At 47.4% G+C, this 20151-nt stretch overlaps 2 protein-coding genes across 2 annotated transcripts in view; one reads left to right on the forward strand and one right to left on the reverse strand.

Annotated features, from left to right (window-relative positions):
• pms1 (PMS1 homolog 1, mismatch repair system component) overlaps positions 1-6465 on the forward strand; it is a 39918-nt gene extending 33453 nt beyond the window's left edge. The window contains exons 11-13 of the mRNA XM_079562879.1: positions 760-890; positions 5136-5284; positions 6210-6465. Of these exons, the coding sequence (XP_079419005.1) occupies positions 760-890; positions 5136-5284; positions 6210-6410 (481 nt within the window). The 3' untranslated portion in view covers positions 6411-6465. The remainder of the gene's footprint in view (positions 1-759; positions 891-5135; positions 5285-6209) is intronic.
• Positions 6466-16474: 10009 nt separating this feature from the next.
• Positions 16475-19820, reverse strand: mstnb (myostatin b). The gene is made up of 3 exons (XM_079562593.1): positions 19329-19820; positions 18326-18696; positions 16475-17543 (listed from the first exon to the last, which is right to left on the reverse strand). Exons 1-3 carry the CDS (start codon positions 19693-19695, stop codon positions 17163-17165), a joined length of 1119 nt encoding a protein of 372 aa, XP_079418719.1. The 5' UTR covers positions 19696-19820; the 3' UTR covers positions 16475-17162.
• Positions 19821-20151: the final 331 nt, after the last annotated feature.

Consider the following 20151-nt stretch of genomic DNA (forward strand, 5'->3'; position numbering starts at 1 on the left):
GCTCAGACTGGTCGCCTCATTCCCTCAGTCCTACCCCCAGGGCCGCTGTGGCTACAATAGTAGTTTACCACCGAGTATAGTGTGAATGAATTATTATTATAATATAATTTCTGTGGTTTAGTTATCATTAGCATCTTGTATGTTTAGTGGCCACTGGATGTGTATCTGACCTGCAGAAACTTTAATTAATTTGAGTTGGCTTTTAGAAGCTAATTTGCATCTAAAGTCAAATCTAAAAAGATTTGTACGTTCATTAATGAGTTCTAACGAGGCTTTGATCTCAGTGTGGACAACATGGCTAATGCCAACTGACTCTGACAAGTTTCCTGGACTAGCCGACTTCCTAACGGTCCACATACGTTTGGATCGACCGCCGCTTATTCTGTTTAGTTCTATGACTGCACTAACTTAAAATTATTATAGGTTTTTTACAGTGTTGTGATTTAAATTTAGGGGTCTGATTTGTGGCACAATACGATACTTTTCACGCCGATTTCCGTACTTTTGATAATGGTCAAGAATACAGTCAGGACAGTAGAGGGCAGCACATGGACCAAACACTGTCACACAAATACATTATCTATAATCCTATCATTAAAGGTCAGATTAATTGTGGTTATTGAAGTGATGCTTCAATAGTTGGGTTGAGGTGATTTCACTTTTATAAGCATCATTCATTTACTGATTTATTTTGAGAAAGAGGAACAATGGACGGAGATTAAACCATGAAAGCTACTACAGTCTCTGATCTCCTCGCAGGAGCCTGGGCGGAGCGGAGAACATGGACGCCCTGTGTTCGATGGAGAAGCAGAGTCCAGAGCTCGATGGGAGCGTCGTGTTCTCAGACCTGAGGCTCGTGGCAAACGGATTCAAAATCAAACTCAGTCCAGGTACATGATGATGACATTACATTACTGCACTTATACTGTGTTGACACTGTACTATACTGTGTGGCCTATGAAGAATAGAGGCTTTTATTTTGAAGTTCCTTCATTATGTTTAACTGTAATTAGCAGCATTGGTATTTTTACATTATAAACATTCACTGAACTACTTGTTTCTCATGATATTTACATAATCTTTGTGTAAATACTTATGTTACTATAGTCTTTGAAATTATTATGGATATATTTCGGGCTGGGCGATTTTGGAAAAACCAGGTCCGCTTTGTGCTGCATGTATTATCCGTGCTTCCTGTTTGCTTGGGCCGAGCGTTTCCCTGGGATTGACCTGACAGTCGCTGCAGCTGCGCTGTCCATATTTACGCGATTATGGTGATCGACCTTTATTAAAATCTCGATTAGATTAAAATTCAATTAATTGCCCTAGATATATTTATCTCAGACCAGTTTTCTTTTCAGTATTACTGCACACTTTCTATATTCTGCACAAAAAGCTGCAGTCTGGGCCCAGTGCTTTTTACTGAAGTTCTGATGGGCGTTATTGGCAAATTAAAGCAGTACTAAGTAACGTGTTTACCTTAATAAATCCTTCCCGTAGTCCCTCTGGGGGTAATGCAAGTGTTAATGGGATGATTGGAGGGTCTTTCATCTCCCCCTGGTGTCTCTTGCCAGAAAACCATGTTTGCAACTTCACTGCCACTGGACCGGAGTCACCAACACACACTAATAGAATCACGAAGAAGAAGCTAACATGCTAACGGGCAAAGCTAACTGCGGGCTAGCGTCACTTTAAACAGTATTTACAGCTTGAGTGAAAACAAATATTTCCATTGTATAATTGGATGTACAATATCCCTCTGTCCCTTCGCCTTTTCTGTCAGCGTAGTATTTACTCTCCAAGACAATTTTTAAGTTAAAAAATCGCAACTTTCTACACCTGCAGTTGCGCTTATGGCCTCTAGGGGCAAGAGTTACTTAGTACTGCTTTAACAGATCAGAGAAACTATGTCTGTATGAAAACCTCACAGGCTATGAAGACATGAAAAAGAACAAATCACACAGTGGAGCACAGACTTCTGCAGAATCAAAACACATAGCATTTAACGTTGGGTATAATTTGCTCTGAATTATATGACATTTTTGAGAGAGTTACACATTACAAATAAGTGCATTGCCTCCAAACCTGTGAGTGAATGATTTGTTCCAGGTCCCAGACGCTCCTGCCACTCCCCAGAAAGTGGGAGTGGCCTTTTTTCCTTCATACGTGAAGTGGACGCTGACACTTGACTCTAGTTCGTAGATAAACCCCCTGCAGCGCTGCCATCCCCACTATGCAAATGTAGACATATATAATCGAGATGCTTTATCGAGCTGAATCATCTAGTAGGTGCTTCACATCAGTTCAGTTTCCGGAAATAGCTAAAACTCTTGAGTTGTATGTGGTTGTTGTGGTTGACCTGAGATGCTCTTGGCCCCCTGCCCGCTGTTTCTGCCTCTCAGCCGGGTACTCAGTGGGACTCAGTGGGACTCAGTGGGACTCAGTGGGGTATGAGCCGCACTGCAGCTGATGAGAACCAGTGCCCTTTGAAGAAATGTGGGGAATTTGGCTCCGGAGCGAGAGGTGGTGTAACGGCACACTTCAGGTCTGAAAACAAAGACATTGTGCAACTTTTGTTTAGGTCAAAACAGCTGTGGACTCGAGAGAAGTCAAAAATTATCCAATCATTCAATCATCCAATAAAGGAAAGGACTTTTTATTCGTAGCACACTCAGAACGTGTTTACCTGGCCATACCGCCTTTGCTAAGGAAGTGTTGTGATCGCCAGAAACCAAGTGTTCCCATAGAAATCATAGAAAGGCCTTTAGCTATCTGTTCCTGCACATTTCTTTAGCCGTCGAATGCCAGACCCATTCAACCTGAGTGTTCTCTCTCCATACAAATGAGGGAGGACAGGCGTAATACTAATGTATGGGGAGGTATGTTTTGTCCTAAACATGGCATTTCAAGGCCAAACTGCCTTTGCTCTGCTGGATCTTGTCAGGAAGGAAGGGCCAGGCTGGTTCTTTGATGGGAGACCGTTTGGAAACACCAGGAAGCCTGGGTGAATATAGTGAGCGAGCGAGTGAGTGGTTGGTGGTGGTCAGAGGGGCCAATGGCACAGACTGGTAGCCTCACTTCCGTCAGTCTACCCCAGGGCAGCTGTGGCTACAGTAGCTTACCACTACCAAGTATGGGGTGAATGAATAATGTGTGTAGCAGTGTAGCGCTTTGAGAAAGTTTATGATTATTATTATTTACCTTCATCAGTCTTCTCTGATGGAGTGTCGGGTCAGAGTCTCTGGGGTCAGAGTCTCTGGGGTCAGAGTCTCTGGGGTCAGAGTCTCGGGGGTCAGAGTCTCTGGGGTCAGAGTCTCTGGGGTCAGAGTCTCGGGGGTCAGAGTCTCGGGGGTCAGAGTCTCGGGGTCAGAGTCTCGGGGGTCGCAGTCTCGGGGGTCGCAGTCTCGGGGGTCAGAGTCTCGGGGGTCAGAGTCTCGGGGGTCAGAGTCTCTGGGGTCAGAGTCTCTGGGGTCAGAGTCTCGGGGGTCAGAGTCTCGGGGGTCAGAGTCTCGGGGTCAGAGTCTCGGGGGTCGCAGTCTCGGGGGTCGCAGTCTCGGGGGTCAGAGTCTCGGGGGTCAGAGTCTCGGGGTCAGAGTCTCGGGGGTCAGAGTCTCGGGGGTCAGAGCCACGGGGGTCAGTGTCTCGGGTCGCAGTCTCGGGGGTCGCAGTCTCGGGGGTCAGAGTCTCGGGGGTCAGAGTCTCGGGGTCAGAGTCTCGGGGGTCAGAGTCTCGGGGGTCAGAGCCACGGGGGTCAGAGTCTCGGGTCGCAGTCTCGGGGGTCGCAGTCTCGGGGGTCAGAGTCTCGGGGGTCAGAGTCTCGGGGGTCAGAGCCACAGGGGTCAGAGTCTCAGGTCAAAGTCTCGGGTCGCAGTCTCGGGGGTCGCAGTCTCGGGGGTCGCAGTCTCGGGGGTCAGAGTCTCGGGGGTCAGAGTCTCGGGGGTCAGAGTCTCGGGGGTCAGAGTCTCGGGGGTCAGAGCCTCGGGGGTCAGAGCCTCGGGGGTCAGAGTCTCGGGTCGCAGTCTCGGGGGTCGCAGTCTCGGGGGTCAGAGTCTCGGGGGTCAGAGTCTCGGGGGTCAGAGTCTCGGGGGTCAGAGTCTCGGGGGTCAGAGCCACGGGGGTCAGAGTCTCGGGTCGCAGTCTCGGGGGTCGCAGTCTCGGGGGTCAGAGTCTCGGGGGTCAGAGTCTCGGGGGTCAGAGTCTCGGGGGTCAGAGCCACGGGGGTCAGAGTCTCAGGTCAAAGTCTCGGGTCGCAGTCTCGGGGGTCGCAGTCTCGGGGGTCGCAGTCTCGGGGGTCAGAGTCTCGGGGGTCAGAGTCTCGGGGGTCAGAGTCTCGGGGGTCAGAGTCTCGGGGGTCAGAGTCTCGGGGGTCAGAGTCTCGGGGGTCAGAGTCTCAGGTCAAAGTCTCGGGTCGCAGTCTTGGGGGTCGCAGTCTCGGGGGTCGCAGTCTCGGGGGTCAGAGCCTCGGGGGTCAGAGTCTCGGGGGTCAGAGTCTCGGGGGTCAGAGTCTCGGGGGTCAGAGTCTCAGGTCAAAGTCTCGGGTCGCAGTCTCGGGGGTCGCAGTCTCGGGGGTCAGAGTCTCGGGGGTCAGAGTCTCGGGGGTCAGAGTCTCGGGGGTCAGAGCCTCGGGGGTCAGAGCCTCGGGGGTCAGAGTCTCGGGTTGCAGTCTCTGGGGTCAGAGTCTCGGGGGTCAGAGTCTCGGGGGTCAGAGTCTCGGGGGTCAGAGTCTCGGGGGTCAGAGCCTCGGGAGTCAGAGCCTCGGGGGTCATAGCCTCGGGGGTCAGAGCCTCGGGGGTCAGAGCCTCGGGGGTCAGAGCCTCGGGGGTCAGAGTCTCGGGGGTCAGAGCCTCGGGGGTCAGAGTCTCGGGGGTCAGAGCCTCGGGGGTCAGAGCCTCGGGGGTCAGAGTCTTGGGTCAGAATCGTCCAGTTTTCCCCGTCAAAGACCCTGGTCTGTCTGTGTAGCTCTTCCTCGGTCTCTGCCTCCACTGGGCTCGTCTCCGTAATCTAACACTCCATTTGGCCCCTGCCTTGTTTGCTTTGGTCGTGAGCCGTGAAGAACAACATTTATTTATTATTCTTTCCTGGAGGTTGCAGACGCCTGTGCGCCGCATTAACGCTGTGCTTGTTTTGGCCGTCAGACCGGCAGCAGGTGCAGGTGACGGCGATGGCGGAGTGTGTGCCGTTCCTGGGCCTCGGGGACCTGAGGGAGATCCTCACGGCTGTGGTGCAGAAGAAGACCAGGGCTGTGTCTGGCTGCCGGCCGCTCAAAGTCTCCAACCACCTCAAAGTATTTATCACTCTTTCACTAGTTACAAAGGAATCAGGTTTTCTTAGACACTGCTGTGTAGTTTTGATATTTTTCAACGTGTTCCGGCAAGAATCATAGCTTTTGGAAAAAATGTATATGTAAAAGTATTATGAGTAGGTGCGATTTCCAGGACTCCTCTGAAAAAGAGATTCTTCTGGTTAAATAAAGGTAAACAAAATTTCTTGTTTCCAGGGATTTCGCCTGCAGACGTAGATTTGGAGTTGCGAGCTGTGGTGGGCACTAACAAAGTAAATTTACTTAAGTAAAGTACAGATCCTCAAAAGTGCTAAGCTAATGTACATTACATTTACTTTACACGAGTACTGTGTTTGTTGAGAACTTTCTACTTTTACTGCACTACTTTTGGAAGATAAATATAACACTTTCTTCTCCACTACATTTCTAAAAAGGCTCCAAAGTAAAAAGTATATTTGGCCAAGGGTTTTGTTCATTTTAAAAGCCTTAAAATGCACACTGTGAACAGTAGGTGGCGCTGTGCAGGTGGACTCACAACAAGGAAGAAGAGTTGTCCTTGTCCTATATGTCTACGCGAGTCATAGATTTAATAAAAAGAGATTGTAATGGTCCCGAGTAGATTTGGATGAGGACCTAACCTGTTTCAATCTCAAATTCTGCTAACTTTAATCGACGTTTCCATGGAGACGGGCTGGAGACGTACCCACTTCCCGGGAAAGTTACAGTTATGTCTTATGAGAGCTGAGCTGCTCACAGCAAAGGCACATGTTTTTTTGTACATTTATGAGGTAATTTTCAATGATGAAAATATCTGTCATAAAATAAATGCTTGTATTTCAATTTTAGTCATTGGGTAATATTCTACGCGGTGTGGCTTTAAGCTCATTCAAACCTGGAACGGTCTTAATTTCCTGCCTCCTCCTCTCAGGGCGAAGCCGTCCGACTGGTGCGTCAGATGCCCTCTCATTTCTCCAGAGAGGAGGTGAGCGAGATTCTGCGGCGGATGGAGACGCAGCTGGAGCAGAGCCACAGAACCTGCCTCCACGAGCGGCCGTTCACCCATCTCCTGTGTGAGCTGCCCTCCACCGAGCAGGAGGCCCGGGCCGTGGCCACGCCTCTCCACCTGTGACCAGTAGGACACACTAAACATGGGACATTTGTGTGTTTCTTATGAGTTAATATACAGTATGATTAAAACGTCATATGCTTCATTAACATACTGTACATTAACTCATATGCATGAACCCTCAAACATACACTAACGGACTAAAGAAGTCACCACGAGAACCAGCCACACACTCTAATGCTACGTTCACACCAAACACGTCAAATCGCATTACGCGCTTCTAGTTGGTCACTTGCAACGGTTGCAAGACTCAGAGATGCCTTCAGACCCCTCCCTGGACTGTGGGGAAATCTCCCCGGTTTACATTATAGCCTAAACACTATTTCAGCTTTGGGCAACGATGTTTTTGAGTGTCTGTCCAGCTTCATGTCATGATAAAATCCTGTTTAAAACATGATCATTATTGTGTCTGTCTTAGTTTATTGAAGCATAATATTTCCTCTGATCGGCATGCCTGGGTTCTGCAAGGCCTTTCATACAACAGCATGAAGCTTTTCCTCCTGTTTTCAGGCGGTGTTCGACTCCTGACTTTATGATGTAGTAGAGAAGAGATTATGTTTCTCCAAAATCAGACAGATGATCTTCTGTGTCCTTTAACCAGAATGACCTTGTGTCGCATTCACGCACTCTACAGAGCGAGACCCTTTGACGCACTGATGGCACCGCTCTGTGTCTCATGAATCCTTTTGGGATCTTTTGGAGCCACAACCCCCATTATAACAGTTAAAGGGGTTTGTGACCCCCGCCCTGGTCACACCGTGAGAAATAGGCACATTAGTCTACATAATTCTTAAAAAACAAGGACAAAAAACAAATGGCTAAAGTAAAATTCATCAAATTACATACAAATAATGGCACACACATGCTACAATGAAATATTAGATTATACGCTAATAAAAATATGTATATTTTATCTACATGATCTGGTGACCCCCCTAATTTGTCTCGCGACCCTCTTGGGGGTCCCGACCCCCAGGTTGAGAACCACTGACAGAAAATACACAGAAATCACCAGCACCTGATGTTTTTGAGTCGTTAGGTCTGAACGCACCATATTCTGTGTGGCCGCCTTTAGCATTTGTGGTGGCATTGTTTCAATAAGCTTCTGCCATGTCAAAAGATCCAGTGTTGCATTATATTTTGTGTGACCACTGCCCAAAGCCTTCTCCAGCACATCACAAAGATTCTCAATAGGGTTAAAGGTCTAAAGCTGTGCTCAATACATCGTTATGGAGCACGTGACAATAAGCGTCATATCAAGTCACCTGTATCGTGATACGTCCTTATTCCGAACATGCACTGCCTGCTCCAATAAAAGGCTTAAATTCACCCTGAGCTTATTCAGCGCAATAAAAGCTCAATTTTGTGCACCTTTTTCTTAAGATTTAGGATATAACCTTGGACACTAACGCGATACATTTGAATCGTGATACATATCGTATAGTAGGGCTGCACAATATATCTCATCTTCACTAATCGCGTCTTCATCTGACAGAGATCGACACATTTTTTACACACTTATAAATGTGGAAGTTCAGTTTTAGTTAAACATTTACCTCACTTAGTTTTTAGTCTTGTTTTGGTCCTAATTTCGTCTTTCTTTACGTCTTCTTTTGACACAATTTGCTGAAAAATTAATTACTTATGAATAGTGTTTGTGGATAATATTTCTATGCAACAGTGTGATGGGAGGTTTGTGGGGGCATAAGAATGTTGGTGATTGAGTGCTGTGATGCACTAAATACACTAGATACACAAAAATAATATCGTTATCGTGATATTGCACAGCTGTATCGCATATCACAAGTTACTACAATACCCATAAGGTCTGGACTCTGGCAGCCAATGCATCTAAAACATCAGGTGACACTGACCATCAGCCTGGCTCCACATCTGGATATGGGTCTCTGGGCGCGGCCCTGCCGTCACTGCTCCTGACGGGTCGCCCCAGCGGCATCAAAGGATGGGTCAAATGCAGAGGACACATTTCCCTACGTGGATAAATACTAATAATAATAATGCATTGGTTTTATACAGCACTTTTCTGGACACTCAAAGACGCTTTACATTGCTCTATTCGTTCACTTGATACTTGGTGGTGGTAAGCTACTATTGTAGCCACAGCTGCCCTGGGGTAGACTGACGGAAGCGAGGCAACCAGTCTGCGCCATCGGCCCCTCCGACCACCACCAACCACTCACTCACTCACTACATTCGCTAGGCTTCCTGGTGTTACCAAACGGTCTCTCATCCAAGTACCGACCAGGCCCTTCCCTGCTTAGCTTCCAAGGTCTGACGGGATTGGGCAGAGCAAAGGTGGTATGGCCATAATAAAGTATACTTTCACCAAAACATATCTGAGAAAATGTCTCATGTTCTCTGAACCACTCTTTCACTATTTGAGCCCGATGAGTTTTGGCATTGCCACCAGAGAAGGAGAAACCCCTTGATGGAATAACCTGGTCATTCAGGATGTCCTTGGTCTCGTCGTTGGTCTCATCCTTTGGGCTCAGACGGTCGCTGACCTGAGACCTGACCGACTGCAGCCGCCCCAGATCAGAACGCTTAAATCCAGGTGGCAACTTGTTTTTTGGTCGGGCAGTGTTAGCATCTTCCCGTTGGTTCCATGTTTGGACGTTGACAACTTGTTGTGAAGTTATAGAGTTACTTTAATTGATGGTAAGAGAAGCCTACCGCTTTATCGCTGCATCTCCAAGTCACACTTTTCTGTATGTTTTTGTACCATGCATTTCCAAATACACCTTTGCCCAAACTACAAACCAAAGTTCACTCATTGTTTGTCAGCAGTGTAATCTCTGCACCTGCAGTGTAAACACAGGGCTCCGCTCATGTCCAAACTTAATGTGTTTTTGAGGCCAGAGAATGTTAACTGTTGAAATGGACACTGCCAGCTTTGACCCATATTTTCTCAGCTCCAATTAGTGCAGCTGGTGTCTTCAGCATTGACAGATACTTGTTCTCAGTCCCAGCTGCATCGGATGCTTCGGAGATTTGCACCATAATTTAGACACAAAGTTTGGGCCGACTGTGACACTTGACTTACTCTCAGTGCGACTGAAACCATCAGGGCAGCTGTGTGCACGTGTCTCTGCTCTGCTTTTGGTCGTACATTTACCATGGTACGTATAAATGTAGTCGATGTCAGTCCTGACAGGCTTCTTACATTGAGACACATGCTGCTTCCCTCGGATATCCCTCTCTCTGCTTCTGCGTGCGTATTGACACGTTAGCCTCCGCACACTGATACCGAAGCGCTCGTCTTATGATAATATTATAGTTAGGGCAGCGAAAGGTCAGGCTCAGCGCGTCTTGTTTTACGGGCCCCGCTGAGAGGGCCACAGATGGCTTTAGCATCGGGCTAATGCTCCGCTAATCACCTCCTGGAAAAATGTAACTGCCTCGTGCCCTCGGCTGAAGACTGACTCCGGGACAGGGGTGTAAAAGTTCTCAGTGTTGCTCAGTGAGCAGAATGCTAAGTACATGCTGCCTCGGGCACCTGGGGCATATCACTGAAGGTTAAGGTTTGGGTTCACTTTATTGTATCCCCTGTAGGGATGTTTATCCCCTGCATTGCTCCGCCGACACTCACACACCCATGTTCAGATCCTGGGCTCGATTCATGGTCCCACACGGAGCATAAACTGGAGAATAAACCCAGACACCGAGAGAACAAGCCATTAAACAGCAAGGCTTTATTTGGCTCTAGAACCAAACCCAGGACCTTCTTGTTGTGAGGCTCGATGACTAACCACTCAGCCTCCAGTGGATCAGTTTTGGCACATGCTGCAGTTCTCGGCTTCACGTCTCTCGACACTTGTGTCTGAAACTGTCGCACTGAAGTGAAGTGGCTCAGGTGGGAATAAGCCCTAAACTCTACTCTGAAAGTATCAGCCTCACCGCGTCACGGAGCGGCTCGGCTTACGCCACTAATGGTGCAGTTAACGGCAGATCGAGTTTAGAGAATCTGAGCCCGACTTTTACAGAGTCATCAAATCCAAAATAACACGACGCGGCTAAATTTAAACCCCTCGCACTCTATTTTTGTCCCACAGTAAAGCAGCGCTGCATAGAACACCTGCTTCTGTGAAGAACATCGACCGCACTCAAAGTCTGAAAACATAACCATATTTATAATGTTCCTACATTTCTATAAGCCTCAGCTGTAATGCGTCACAGACCTGCTCCATATGGAAACACCTACAGCTGAACTTCAGCTGAAGGCTCTGCTGTGAAGGCTCCACACTTTAATGGCTGAGTCTGAAGTGACAGGAGTCAAAGGGCCACAGCTCCTGGGCGCTGGAGACTTTACAGCCACGAAACGGGCCACTTCACAGGTCACTATGGGGCAATTAGGGCAAAGCCTTTAAGTCACGTCAGCTGTTCACAAAGGAACGGTTTGACGTTCTGCTGCACACTTTGCTACATACGTTATACATGTTTTATACTAAAAAACAATAGGCCGGGATGAACGATGAATGGTGTTGTATTGTAGGGTACGTTGCTGCAGAAGTGTGTGAGGCCACACTTCTGTTAATCTGGTCCAAAAGGGCAGCCATGGCTACATAGAGCGCTTTGTGACCATGTCTGTGAAAGGCTCTATACGGATAAAGGTAACTCCACAGTCGGTCAGTGTCAGTCAATGTCCCACTCGTGCTGTCTATAAGGTCTCCACATCATTGTGCTGTTACCACAGGGAGCTGATGAGCCTTTGGTCTGCTCTTGTGGCTGTTTAGCTGTGACTCTGGGTCTTGTGTTTGTTGCCAATGCTGCCAGAATTGCAGCCACCGTTCTGCCCTAGGGCAGACTGAGGAATATTTAATGGTCTGCTGTTAAAGCACTTTCAGAAACTTAAGGCTCAACTAACGGCTTCCACATTTCTTTCATGGAGGAAGGAGCTGTGTCTTGTCCTGGTCTAAGTTCAGCATCTCTGACGATGCATCATTTACAGGTGGAACATTTTATTTGTGTATCAAAATTATTGACTTAATGATCAAATGTTTTCCGTCTGTGTAAACAGCGTCTAGACAGTTTCTGTGTTTATTGACCACGGTCTAATCGTGCCACAACATGGATGTCAATCACTGGAGATTCTTGGTAATTGTTTGACTGCAGTAACCTGTAAAATCCAGCTCAAAGTTATTTATGGGATGTAAATGTCTTTGGCCTGACACATACCTGGTACGTGTCTACATCCGCGTGTTCGAAGCATAGGTCTGACTCAGGCTCCTGTGGGAGCTGCTCTGTCAGGGCCCTCCTCACAAACAAACTCACACTGAAACTCCATAGACAAACTGCTCTGGATCAGTCCATCCCAGCCATAAATCAGAGCGAGTCCCAGAGGCGGCACTCGGGCCGGGATCGGAAGAGGATCCTGGTCCCTGAGCGGAAAAGCACACGCCACAGACGGAAAGGATAAATCTGTGCAGAGGTGAAGACAGCAGCAGCATCTGGCTCCGTCACCGCGACAACACTAAGCTTTTTATTACTTCTCATTGGCTTCTGACGGCACCAGAGGGAGTTCCTGACAGGCGAGATGATCGTCTCATCAGAGCTGTGGTGTAGCAGGTCATAATAATGTTTTCATTAGATAATAACGGCCTCAGATGAACATGCATAATGTCCTTTTTACCAAACATCTGGAGCCCTGAGTTCAGTCCGTTTCTGAGACAGGACTGAGGTCGAGGACGTGCTATTGGTTTGTGAGGGGAATGTACCGTCTAAAACGGGTGAAAACATTTACTTCACCTACAGAGTAAGTAATTCATTCATCACGTTGTTAAGAGTTATAGTCTCCTGATGGTTCCTGGAGAGAGCTTGGTTTTAAATAGCTGTAGACACGTGTTCTTCAGGAGGCTGGTCTCCGGAGCCTCTGCTCACACTTCTCCAGACTCATGGTTTGTACAGCTGTTGACTGCAGATGTTTTTGGATTCTCCTGGAAAAGCCCATTCCTCTCCCACCTGCTACTCCCACAGCCACATGCGCTACCACTGTCTGCAGATTAAGTGCAGCTTTGGGACCATTTTAAGAAATGACATTGCAAACAGTGTAATTTAGACGACCAGAAGAAATCGTTCTGCTCTTGTGCAACGGAATCAAGAGGCTCTTAATGAACAACTTCAGCATGTTGTGGTGAAACAGCGTTCTTCCAGGAAGAGCCTCCGAGATCTTCACAAACTCACTTTGTTATAAAATGAGAGTTCAGGCAGTATGTGCAGATGAGTCTGTGGATGAGTCAGTGTTGGGGCTCAGGTCTCCAGGAACCTGCCTTGGCCGCCTGAACCAGTCACACAGCGCTGCCCCCTCAGGCTCGTCTCTGCAGGTGGTGGCTTTACAGTAACATGGCCCTCACTCCTAACTCTCTGGAGGATTGTGTCATTGTGTTCTTTACAATGACTGCAGTCTGATACTGCTCCATAATAGTTCTGTCACTACAACGGTCACAGCGCAGGGGGCAGTGTCTCCAACTTCAGAACTTCAGAACTTTTAAAATGTTGTCCGTAGCACATCAGTCTTTTACTGTTGCACTTCTGTTTTTGAAGATGAGTAATTAGTAGCTCTAACATCATTTCTTCTAAAAAACATGTTTGCCTAGCTACTGAATTGTGTTCTAACGCTGTCTTCACTTGACCTGAACCCTATTGACCCGGTCACCAGGCTCCGACCCAAACCCTGTGTCCCGGCTGTGACGCTAATTAGGGAAACATAACGAATTGTTCTGCTGAGCTTTTGCCGTCTCGATCCTGCAGGAGTATCTCAGGTCTGGTTCACACTGAGGGAAGGAGCTGGAGAGTGACAGGTGCAGCGTCTGCAGTGATCCGGACTTTAGGTGCATGATGGAGAGCCGGTTTCCATCAGAGCTGATGGATCTGCAGGTTGTTCTGACTCCTGTTGTTGACCCTGGGGCGGATCGTCTCTAACGGCGTCTGCAGCTGCCGCCTCAGTCTTCCGCTCGGAGGAATGTCACTGGCTCCAGATGTCCTGCTCCCTGTCAGAGGGCTCCCCCGGCTCCAATCTGTAAAACTCTGCTCACCAGAGAGCAATTACAGGAAAAATCTGAAAAATTACAGACTTCATCACTGCGTCAGGACAGCTCTGAGAATTGAAGGAGTCTTGATGACCAGGATATGTAAGTATATGATGCAAACCTTTCATATATTACTCTCCTCTCATACATACTGAACTGTATGTCTGGCCAAATGAGCCACAGCTCGAGGAGACTGTCAGGAGTCACACAGAAATGTCACATTCAGAGTCTGAAGCACTAAACACTGGAGTCATGTAGACCCCAACACTGACCATGTTTAATAAAAAATAATCAGAATAAACTTATTTGTGTAGCACTTTTCAAAACAACAGTTACAAAGAGTCAAAATGAGTCGTTATTACACCAAGCACGATCAGTAACAATAACCCAAATGCCTTACAATTAGGAATCGCATCTCTCGATCTTAGATTACAATATTGTTTTTTAGGGGGGGGTCTTAGTTTGGAGATTTTGGAATGCAGTATTATGGCGATTGCGGTTCTGGAGTTTTGATTGAGCTTCTCTTTCTGCACCTTCATATTTATTCTACGACAAACTTTATTTTTGGCCGAGGCCTATCTCGGGATGTTGAAAAATAAACTGAGGAGGCCTCTATTATGAAGTTGAAACTGTGGAAATAGCCAAAAGTTGTGTCGGATCTGGTTTGAATTCTGCCTAAACACGACTGTAAGGTAACGTGCAATAAACTCCGTGCAATAATAATCTCGGTAATGCTTTATATTAAGGTGTGCTCATAAAGTATTAATAAGGTATTAATAAGCATTAATAATATGCTTGTAAAGTATTAACAATTACGAATACAAGCGGCCGAAATGAGTTTCCTTCGCAGGGTGGCTGGGCGCACCCTCCGAGATCGGGTGAGGAGCTCAGTTACCCGGGAGGAGCTCGGAGTAGAGTCGCTGCTCCTTCACGTCGAAAGGAGCCAGCTGGGGTGGCTCGGGCATCTGTTCCGGATGCCTCCTGGTCGCCTCCCGTGGGAGGTGTTCCAGGCATGTCCTAGTGGGACAAGGCCTCGTGGAAGGCCCAGGACACGGTGGTGGGACTATGTCTCTGAGCTGGCCTGGTGTCGCCTCGGGGTCCCCCCAGAACAGCTGGAGGAGGTGTGTGTGTGGATCGGGAAGTTTGGGCATCTCTGCTGAGACTGCTGCCCCCGCGACCCGGCCCCGGATAAAGTGGAAGAAAATGGATGGATGGATGGATGGAAGTATTAACACACTGCTTATTCTACTTTTATCTGTTAATATGCTAATAGGCCATTAGTAATATGCTTTTTCATCGCCAACCCTTAACCGAACCCTGACCCTAAAATGCTTACTAATGCTTAATGAGCACACCTTAATCTAAAGCGATGCCATAATCTCTGTATCTACGTCACTTCATCCACCACTTGCACACTCCATTGTGAGATCAATAAAGGCTCATTTGATCTTTTCTTAAACTGAGGCAAAATCAGAACCAAACGTGAATTTGGGCAGTGTTTGTTGCTTGCACTTGTGCACTTTTTAAAGGAACAGGCCACCGTTTTTCCGTACGGAGATATGTTCTTACCTGAGCTTAGACGAGTTGATACGTACCTGTCTGGTCTTTGTGCGTGTGGAAGACTGCGGTCGCTTCTAACTTCACCCCCTTTTGGAGCTATAGGAATATACTGGGAGCGGCCAAATGCTAACAACATCTTTGGTCGTTTTGCGTGACTGAGGGCGCACACAAAGATAGTAGCAGTAGCAGTCACGGCCGGATTTAAGTAAAACGTTTTTTCAGGGCCCCACATATACTATTTGTCTGTCTGATTTGTCTCTCTCTACAATGACAGGATAAATAAATAAAGTAACTTCTAGTACTATTTTAAAAATATAAAATAATGACCCCAATTTCAGTTCCGTGGTGCTCGCGGAAGAACCTTTGCTACTGCCAGACTGGTGGGGGGACTCATTTAAAAGGGGGCCCTGGGGGTCCTCCCACAGAGATCTTTTTTATTTTAATGGTGCAGTTTGGTGCATTCTCATGCATTTTAACAGACCAATAGGTACATATTTTTTTTTACCAGTGTCATCTCAAAGAAAAAGGCTCAGACCTTGTTTAGAACTGGTTTAGTCCTGGGTACAAAGTCATCTGATTAAGCCCTACATGTGCTGAAGTTTTAACAATGTGCACAATTCAAGTAATTAGAGACAAAAATCCTTCCAAAATGATACAAAACACTAAAATATTTCATCAGCAGAACATCTGTCGATACAGAGGAAACTTGCATTTCTGGTCGGCCAAACTTAAACTGTACTTTGACGTAAAATACATTCCTGAGCTTGATATTTGTCAAAGATTGTACATTCAAACCACCTTTTAAACATGTCGGATTCTTTTATTTTACCGTCCAGGTAAATGTTTTAATTGTTGCTTTTTTTGTTTTTTTTTTATTCCTGTCCACCTAAGGTTATATCGATTTATGTTTGAAAATCTTCTGGATACAAGATGGAAGATTATAGTTAAGCTGAAATATGAACTGCCAAACTAATCCAACAATCACTTGCTTTTCAGAATGTGTTTGCCGACTCTAGAGGGTTAAACAAAGGAAACGTACATGGCGTTTGTACGTAAATAATATACTTTATAAACTCTGCTCATTGTGACAAACATTGAGATAGTGATTCGGAGCTGATCTGGTGACCCTGAGCTCGGTGAGAGACTGATGTCGAGCTGAACCTGCCTGTGCCATCATCAGCTGGTCCGAGTTACATACTGTATTTACTGATGTGTCCGTAACAGTTTGGATCCTTCTGCACCAGGCCACGCTCCAGCTCCCAGCGGGACAGGAAGTGTTTGTGTGCGCCCTCTACTGGACGGAAGTCAGGTCTGAATGAGTGTGTAAAGGTCACGCTGTCAGAGCACTCGGTTCACATCCTCTCAGCAGGAGGCGCTGCTGAAACGGCTGAAGTGAAACGATATGAATCTGCTCCACAAATCACAGAAACCGACGTCGTAAAGAAGACTTTATTTGAACATATACAGAACAGTTGCTGCTAGATTTACATTTACCAACTGGTTTAGAAAGGCAGCTATAATTGAAATGGCACATAGATATAATACAAGTTAGCAAACAACAAAATCATTTGTACAACTCTGTAGCCACCAAGTCTTTTGGTGTGCCATAGTGCAATCTGTGTCATTCAGAAAGCAGAGCTCTCTCGTGTCTCTGTCAGTCCAGTCCTTCTGTCGGAGTGAAACAGTCTCTGGCCTGAACTATTGCTGTGAGTTTTACTGAGGAGCTACATTTTACTGCAGTTATTTAGCCCTTAAAGTCATGAGGGTCTGATCACACAATGACGAGTGCTGAAGCCTGGAGTGGAATGGTGCTGTTGAATAATAATCTCAGATTGTTTATTTGGACAGAAACTGAACCACGTTCAGTAAATTGCACTTATTTTTCCTACATTCATGGTGAGCCTGGGCTCCTCTCTGCTTTGGTTCAGCTGCACCCACCTACAGTGAGCAGTGGACTAGAACTACTGCAGTCTGACTGAAGTGCTTCCTCTCTGAATGAGCTGGCACTGACTCTGCCTTTCAGAACGAGGAGCTTGTTCTAAATATGAAAACCCGGTGCTATTGCTGATATTTGAAGATGAAAGTTCCCATTTCTGAGACTCGGTGAGTGTCTGGTCACTGTGAGTGGGTGCGTGTTGACCTCCTCCTCTCAGAGGCAGCCGCAGCGGTCCACCACCATGGAGGGGATCTTTCCATAGATGATCTGCTCCTCGCGGTTGAAGTAGAGCATGTTGATGGGGGACATCTTTGTGGGGGTGCAGCAGGGCCCCGCGGTGCCGCGGGGGTTGGCCTTGTTGACCAGGTGTGTGTGTGGATACTTCTGCAGGTGCATGTACTCGCACTCTCCGGAGCAGTAGTTGGCTTTGTAGCGTTTGGGGGCGATGATCCAGTCCCAGCCGAAGTCTTCAAAGTCCACAGTGAGAGGATAACGACAACATCGCGACTCGGGCGAGTTCTCATCACAGTCCAGACCTGTGTCTCTGAGCAGACGCTTCGGACCCTCCGCCATCTTCACCTCGAGGAAGGGCTGCTACAGAAACCAAGGGAGAGAGAGAGTTCAGCTTGTGTCTGACCTGTTAAAGACTTTAACTCTTCATATGCTAAGAACTAATGATGAAATACCGTTTCCTTTCAAGCTGAAATGCTTCTAAAAGTCATCCTTTAATGACAGTCTTCATCTCAGCCCTGCTCTTCAAGTCACTAAATACCCACATTCCACTGTTTCAGCACTAAATGAAAGTCGTCAGCTAATTGACAGGTCCACACCACAGTTCACACTCTTCCTGCAGCTGTTTCCAAACATGCCCCGGTAACACTATGAAATGACAGATTAAATCATGCTTCTGGTTGACTGCCCGCAGCCTGGTGTGTGCGGCTCAGAAGAATGAGCAGGTGAAGTTTGTCTGACACAGTGCTCTGCGTGAGAGCTTAATCTGCTGACTCTACACTGCTGTGAGCTCCCAGAGCCCCACTCCTTTAGATGGGAGACATTTTGTTCTCCTTTAGACCAAAAGGACCAGCTTAGTCTTAGGCAGTTTAGAATCGTGAGAGCTCTAAACAGTGAACAGTTTGTCCCGTGCTGAGCTCTGACCGAGTCTCAGGGCATCTCTGACCTCTCCCTTTACTATTACAGTGTTCCTGGTCACTTCACCCACTTGCCTGAATGGATGTGTAAATATGTTGATGATTGTGGTTATTGATGTGAAATTCACCAGTCATAATTACATCAGGCAGTAACAGTGCAGTAACAAAGACGTGTTGAACCCTCAGAATAACAGAGTCTATCTATATGAGATGAAGGCAGCTCCTCACCAGCCCCTCGTCGCCCGGCGCGGGGCCCGTCACAGCCAGGTCTCGCCCTCTGGAGTCCAGGGCTCTCACCTCGATGCCCCAGTTTGTCTCTGGCTGCCGCAGCCACACGCTCAGCACCTGCTTCACGTCGATGCTCTGCCAGGAGCTCGACCCCGGCTTCAGGTCCATCTTCAGGGAGCGGATCCGGATGTGTCTGCTGCCGTCGTGCCCTGGAGCAAGACGTGAGATCTGCAGAAACACCGTGGTGGGCTCCGGGGACGAGCGCAGATGAACCCACAACTGAGCCCTCACCACTCGACTGGACTGAAGCCTCTGCCCGAAGGAGAACAGGCAGCACTGAGGCCGTCCGTCCACCTGCACCAGGGGGTCCGCTGTAGGACAGGACAGGGGGAGTCAGTGCAAACTGCAGAGGCCAGAACACTGCTGAGGTTATATGTGCCGTATACCACTGTCATTACCTAAAACCTAAACTTAATGACCGCACATTTCAACTTCAGATTAAAAGGACCAGTCTTGGTATTACTTTTTCAACGGCTGTTTTAATTAAATAATCTCTTTACTCATATTAGTTATTTCTTTACACAACCACGTCTTGTTAATAGTTTTTTTCCTATTAAAATAATGCAATGCATGTTAAATGGCTACATAAACAATATTTTGCCCAGATTCTGTTCGTATTAAAGCATTAATGACATGTTCAGATGTACTCTTGCTTATGCATCATCCTCGTAATAATATAGTAAATCAATGTTTCTGCAGCCTTTCCCAATGTCCCCCTATGCATCACGTAGACTAGTTTTATCTCCCTCTTGATTTCCATTATGATATGAGCTTGTAGGACATGTTAAACATCATGATATGGGCATATGATTTCTCCAAATGTCCACTTTAAGAAGTTGATCTAAATCTACGCGTCACAAAGTCCAGTAGTTACTGCATCATCTGATGAACCTCCCGGAATGTCCGTAAACTTTTCTGTGCGTAAAAGCCGTGCCGGACTTACGCTCTGTGGCCATGAACATGATGGTCTCGGTGGTCGCGTGCTCGTCGTCCTCGTGCAGCCCGGGCTCGTGGTTGTCGTCCCGGAGCACGTCGTACTGGTCCATGAGCTGCTGCAGCGGAGGCGCGCGGGGCAGGAGCGCACGTACCGTGTCTCTGCTGATGTTCGGAGCTTCCTTCATGCGCAGTTTGCTCAGGATCTGTGTCTTTATGGCGTTCAGCCGCAGGGTCCGCAGGTGCTGCCGCGCCTCGCAGCTGGAGCACGGTCTGTCCGTCTCCTCTTGCACCGGGGCAGGCTCCAGCTCACCCAGCACCAGCGGCCCCAGGGTCAGCAGCAGGCTCGCGCACAGCGTCAGCTCCGTCACCCGCATCTCTCTGTCGGACCGAGATTAATGTCGCATCACGCTTCATTAGCGCAGACCTTTTATACCGAGCCCGCCGCCGCTGCGTGTCGTCTAAAACTATGATTGGCTGGAGCCAACAATGTCTGAACCGACTGTCACCACCTCAAACCTCACGGGGCTCTGCGCGCGCTCAGGGAGAGGCAGTGCGCAACAAGTGCGCACCACGCGCTCTGGGACAGATCCCAAAACCTTTAGGGTTTTTAGGGTTTTTATTAACGACATGAACGCGCACTGAGCTGTTTGAGTCTTGATTTAGACGTGACGCCAAACATATTTAACATGTGTAAGATTTAATGATAATAATGGCTTACGCGTGTGTTATTATGTTGCCTTTTACACTATAGATTTACTCATCATTTACTTATAACACAAACTGGGCTAAACATTCATGAAGTCCCGGCATTTTATTCAAAGTGTCAACTC

This window comes from Gobius niger (assembly GCF_951799975.1).
Source record: "Gobius niger genome assembly, chromosome: 9".
NCBI lineage: Eukaryota > Metazoa > Chordata > Actinopteri > Gobiiformes > Gobiidae > Gobius > Gobius niger.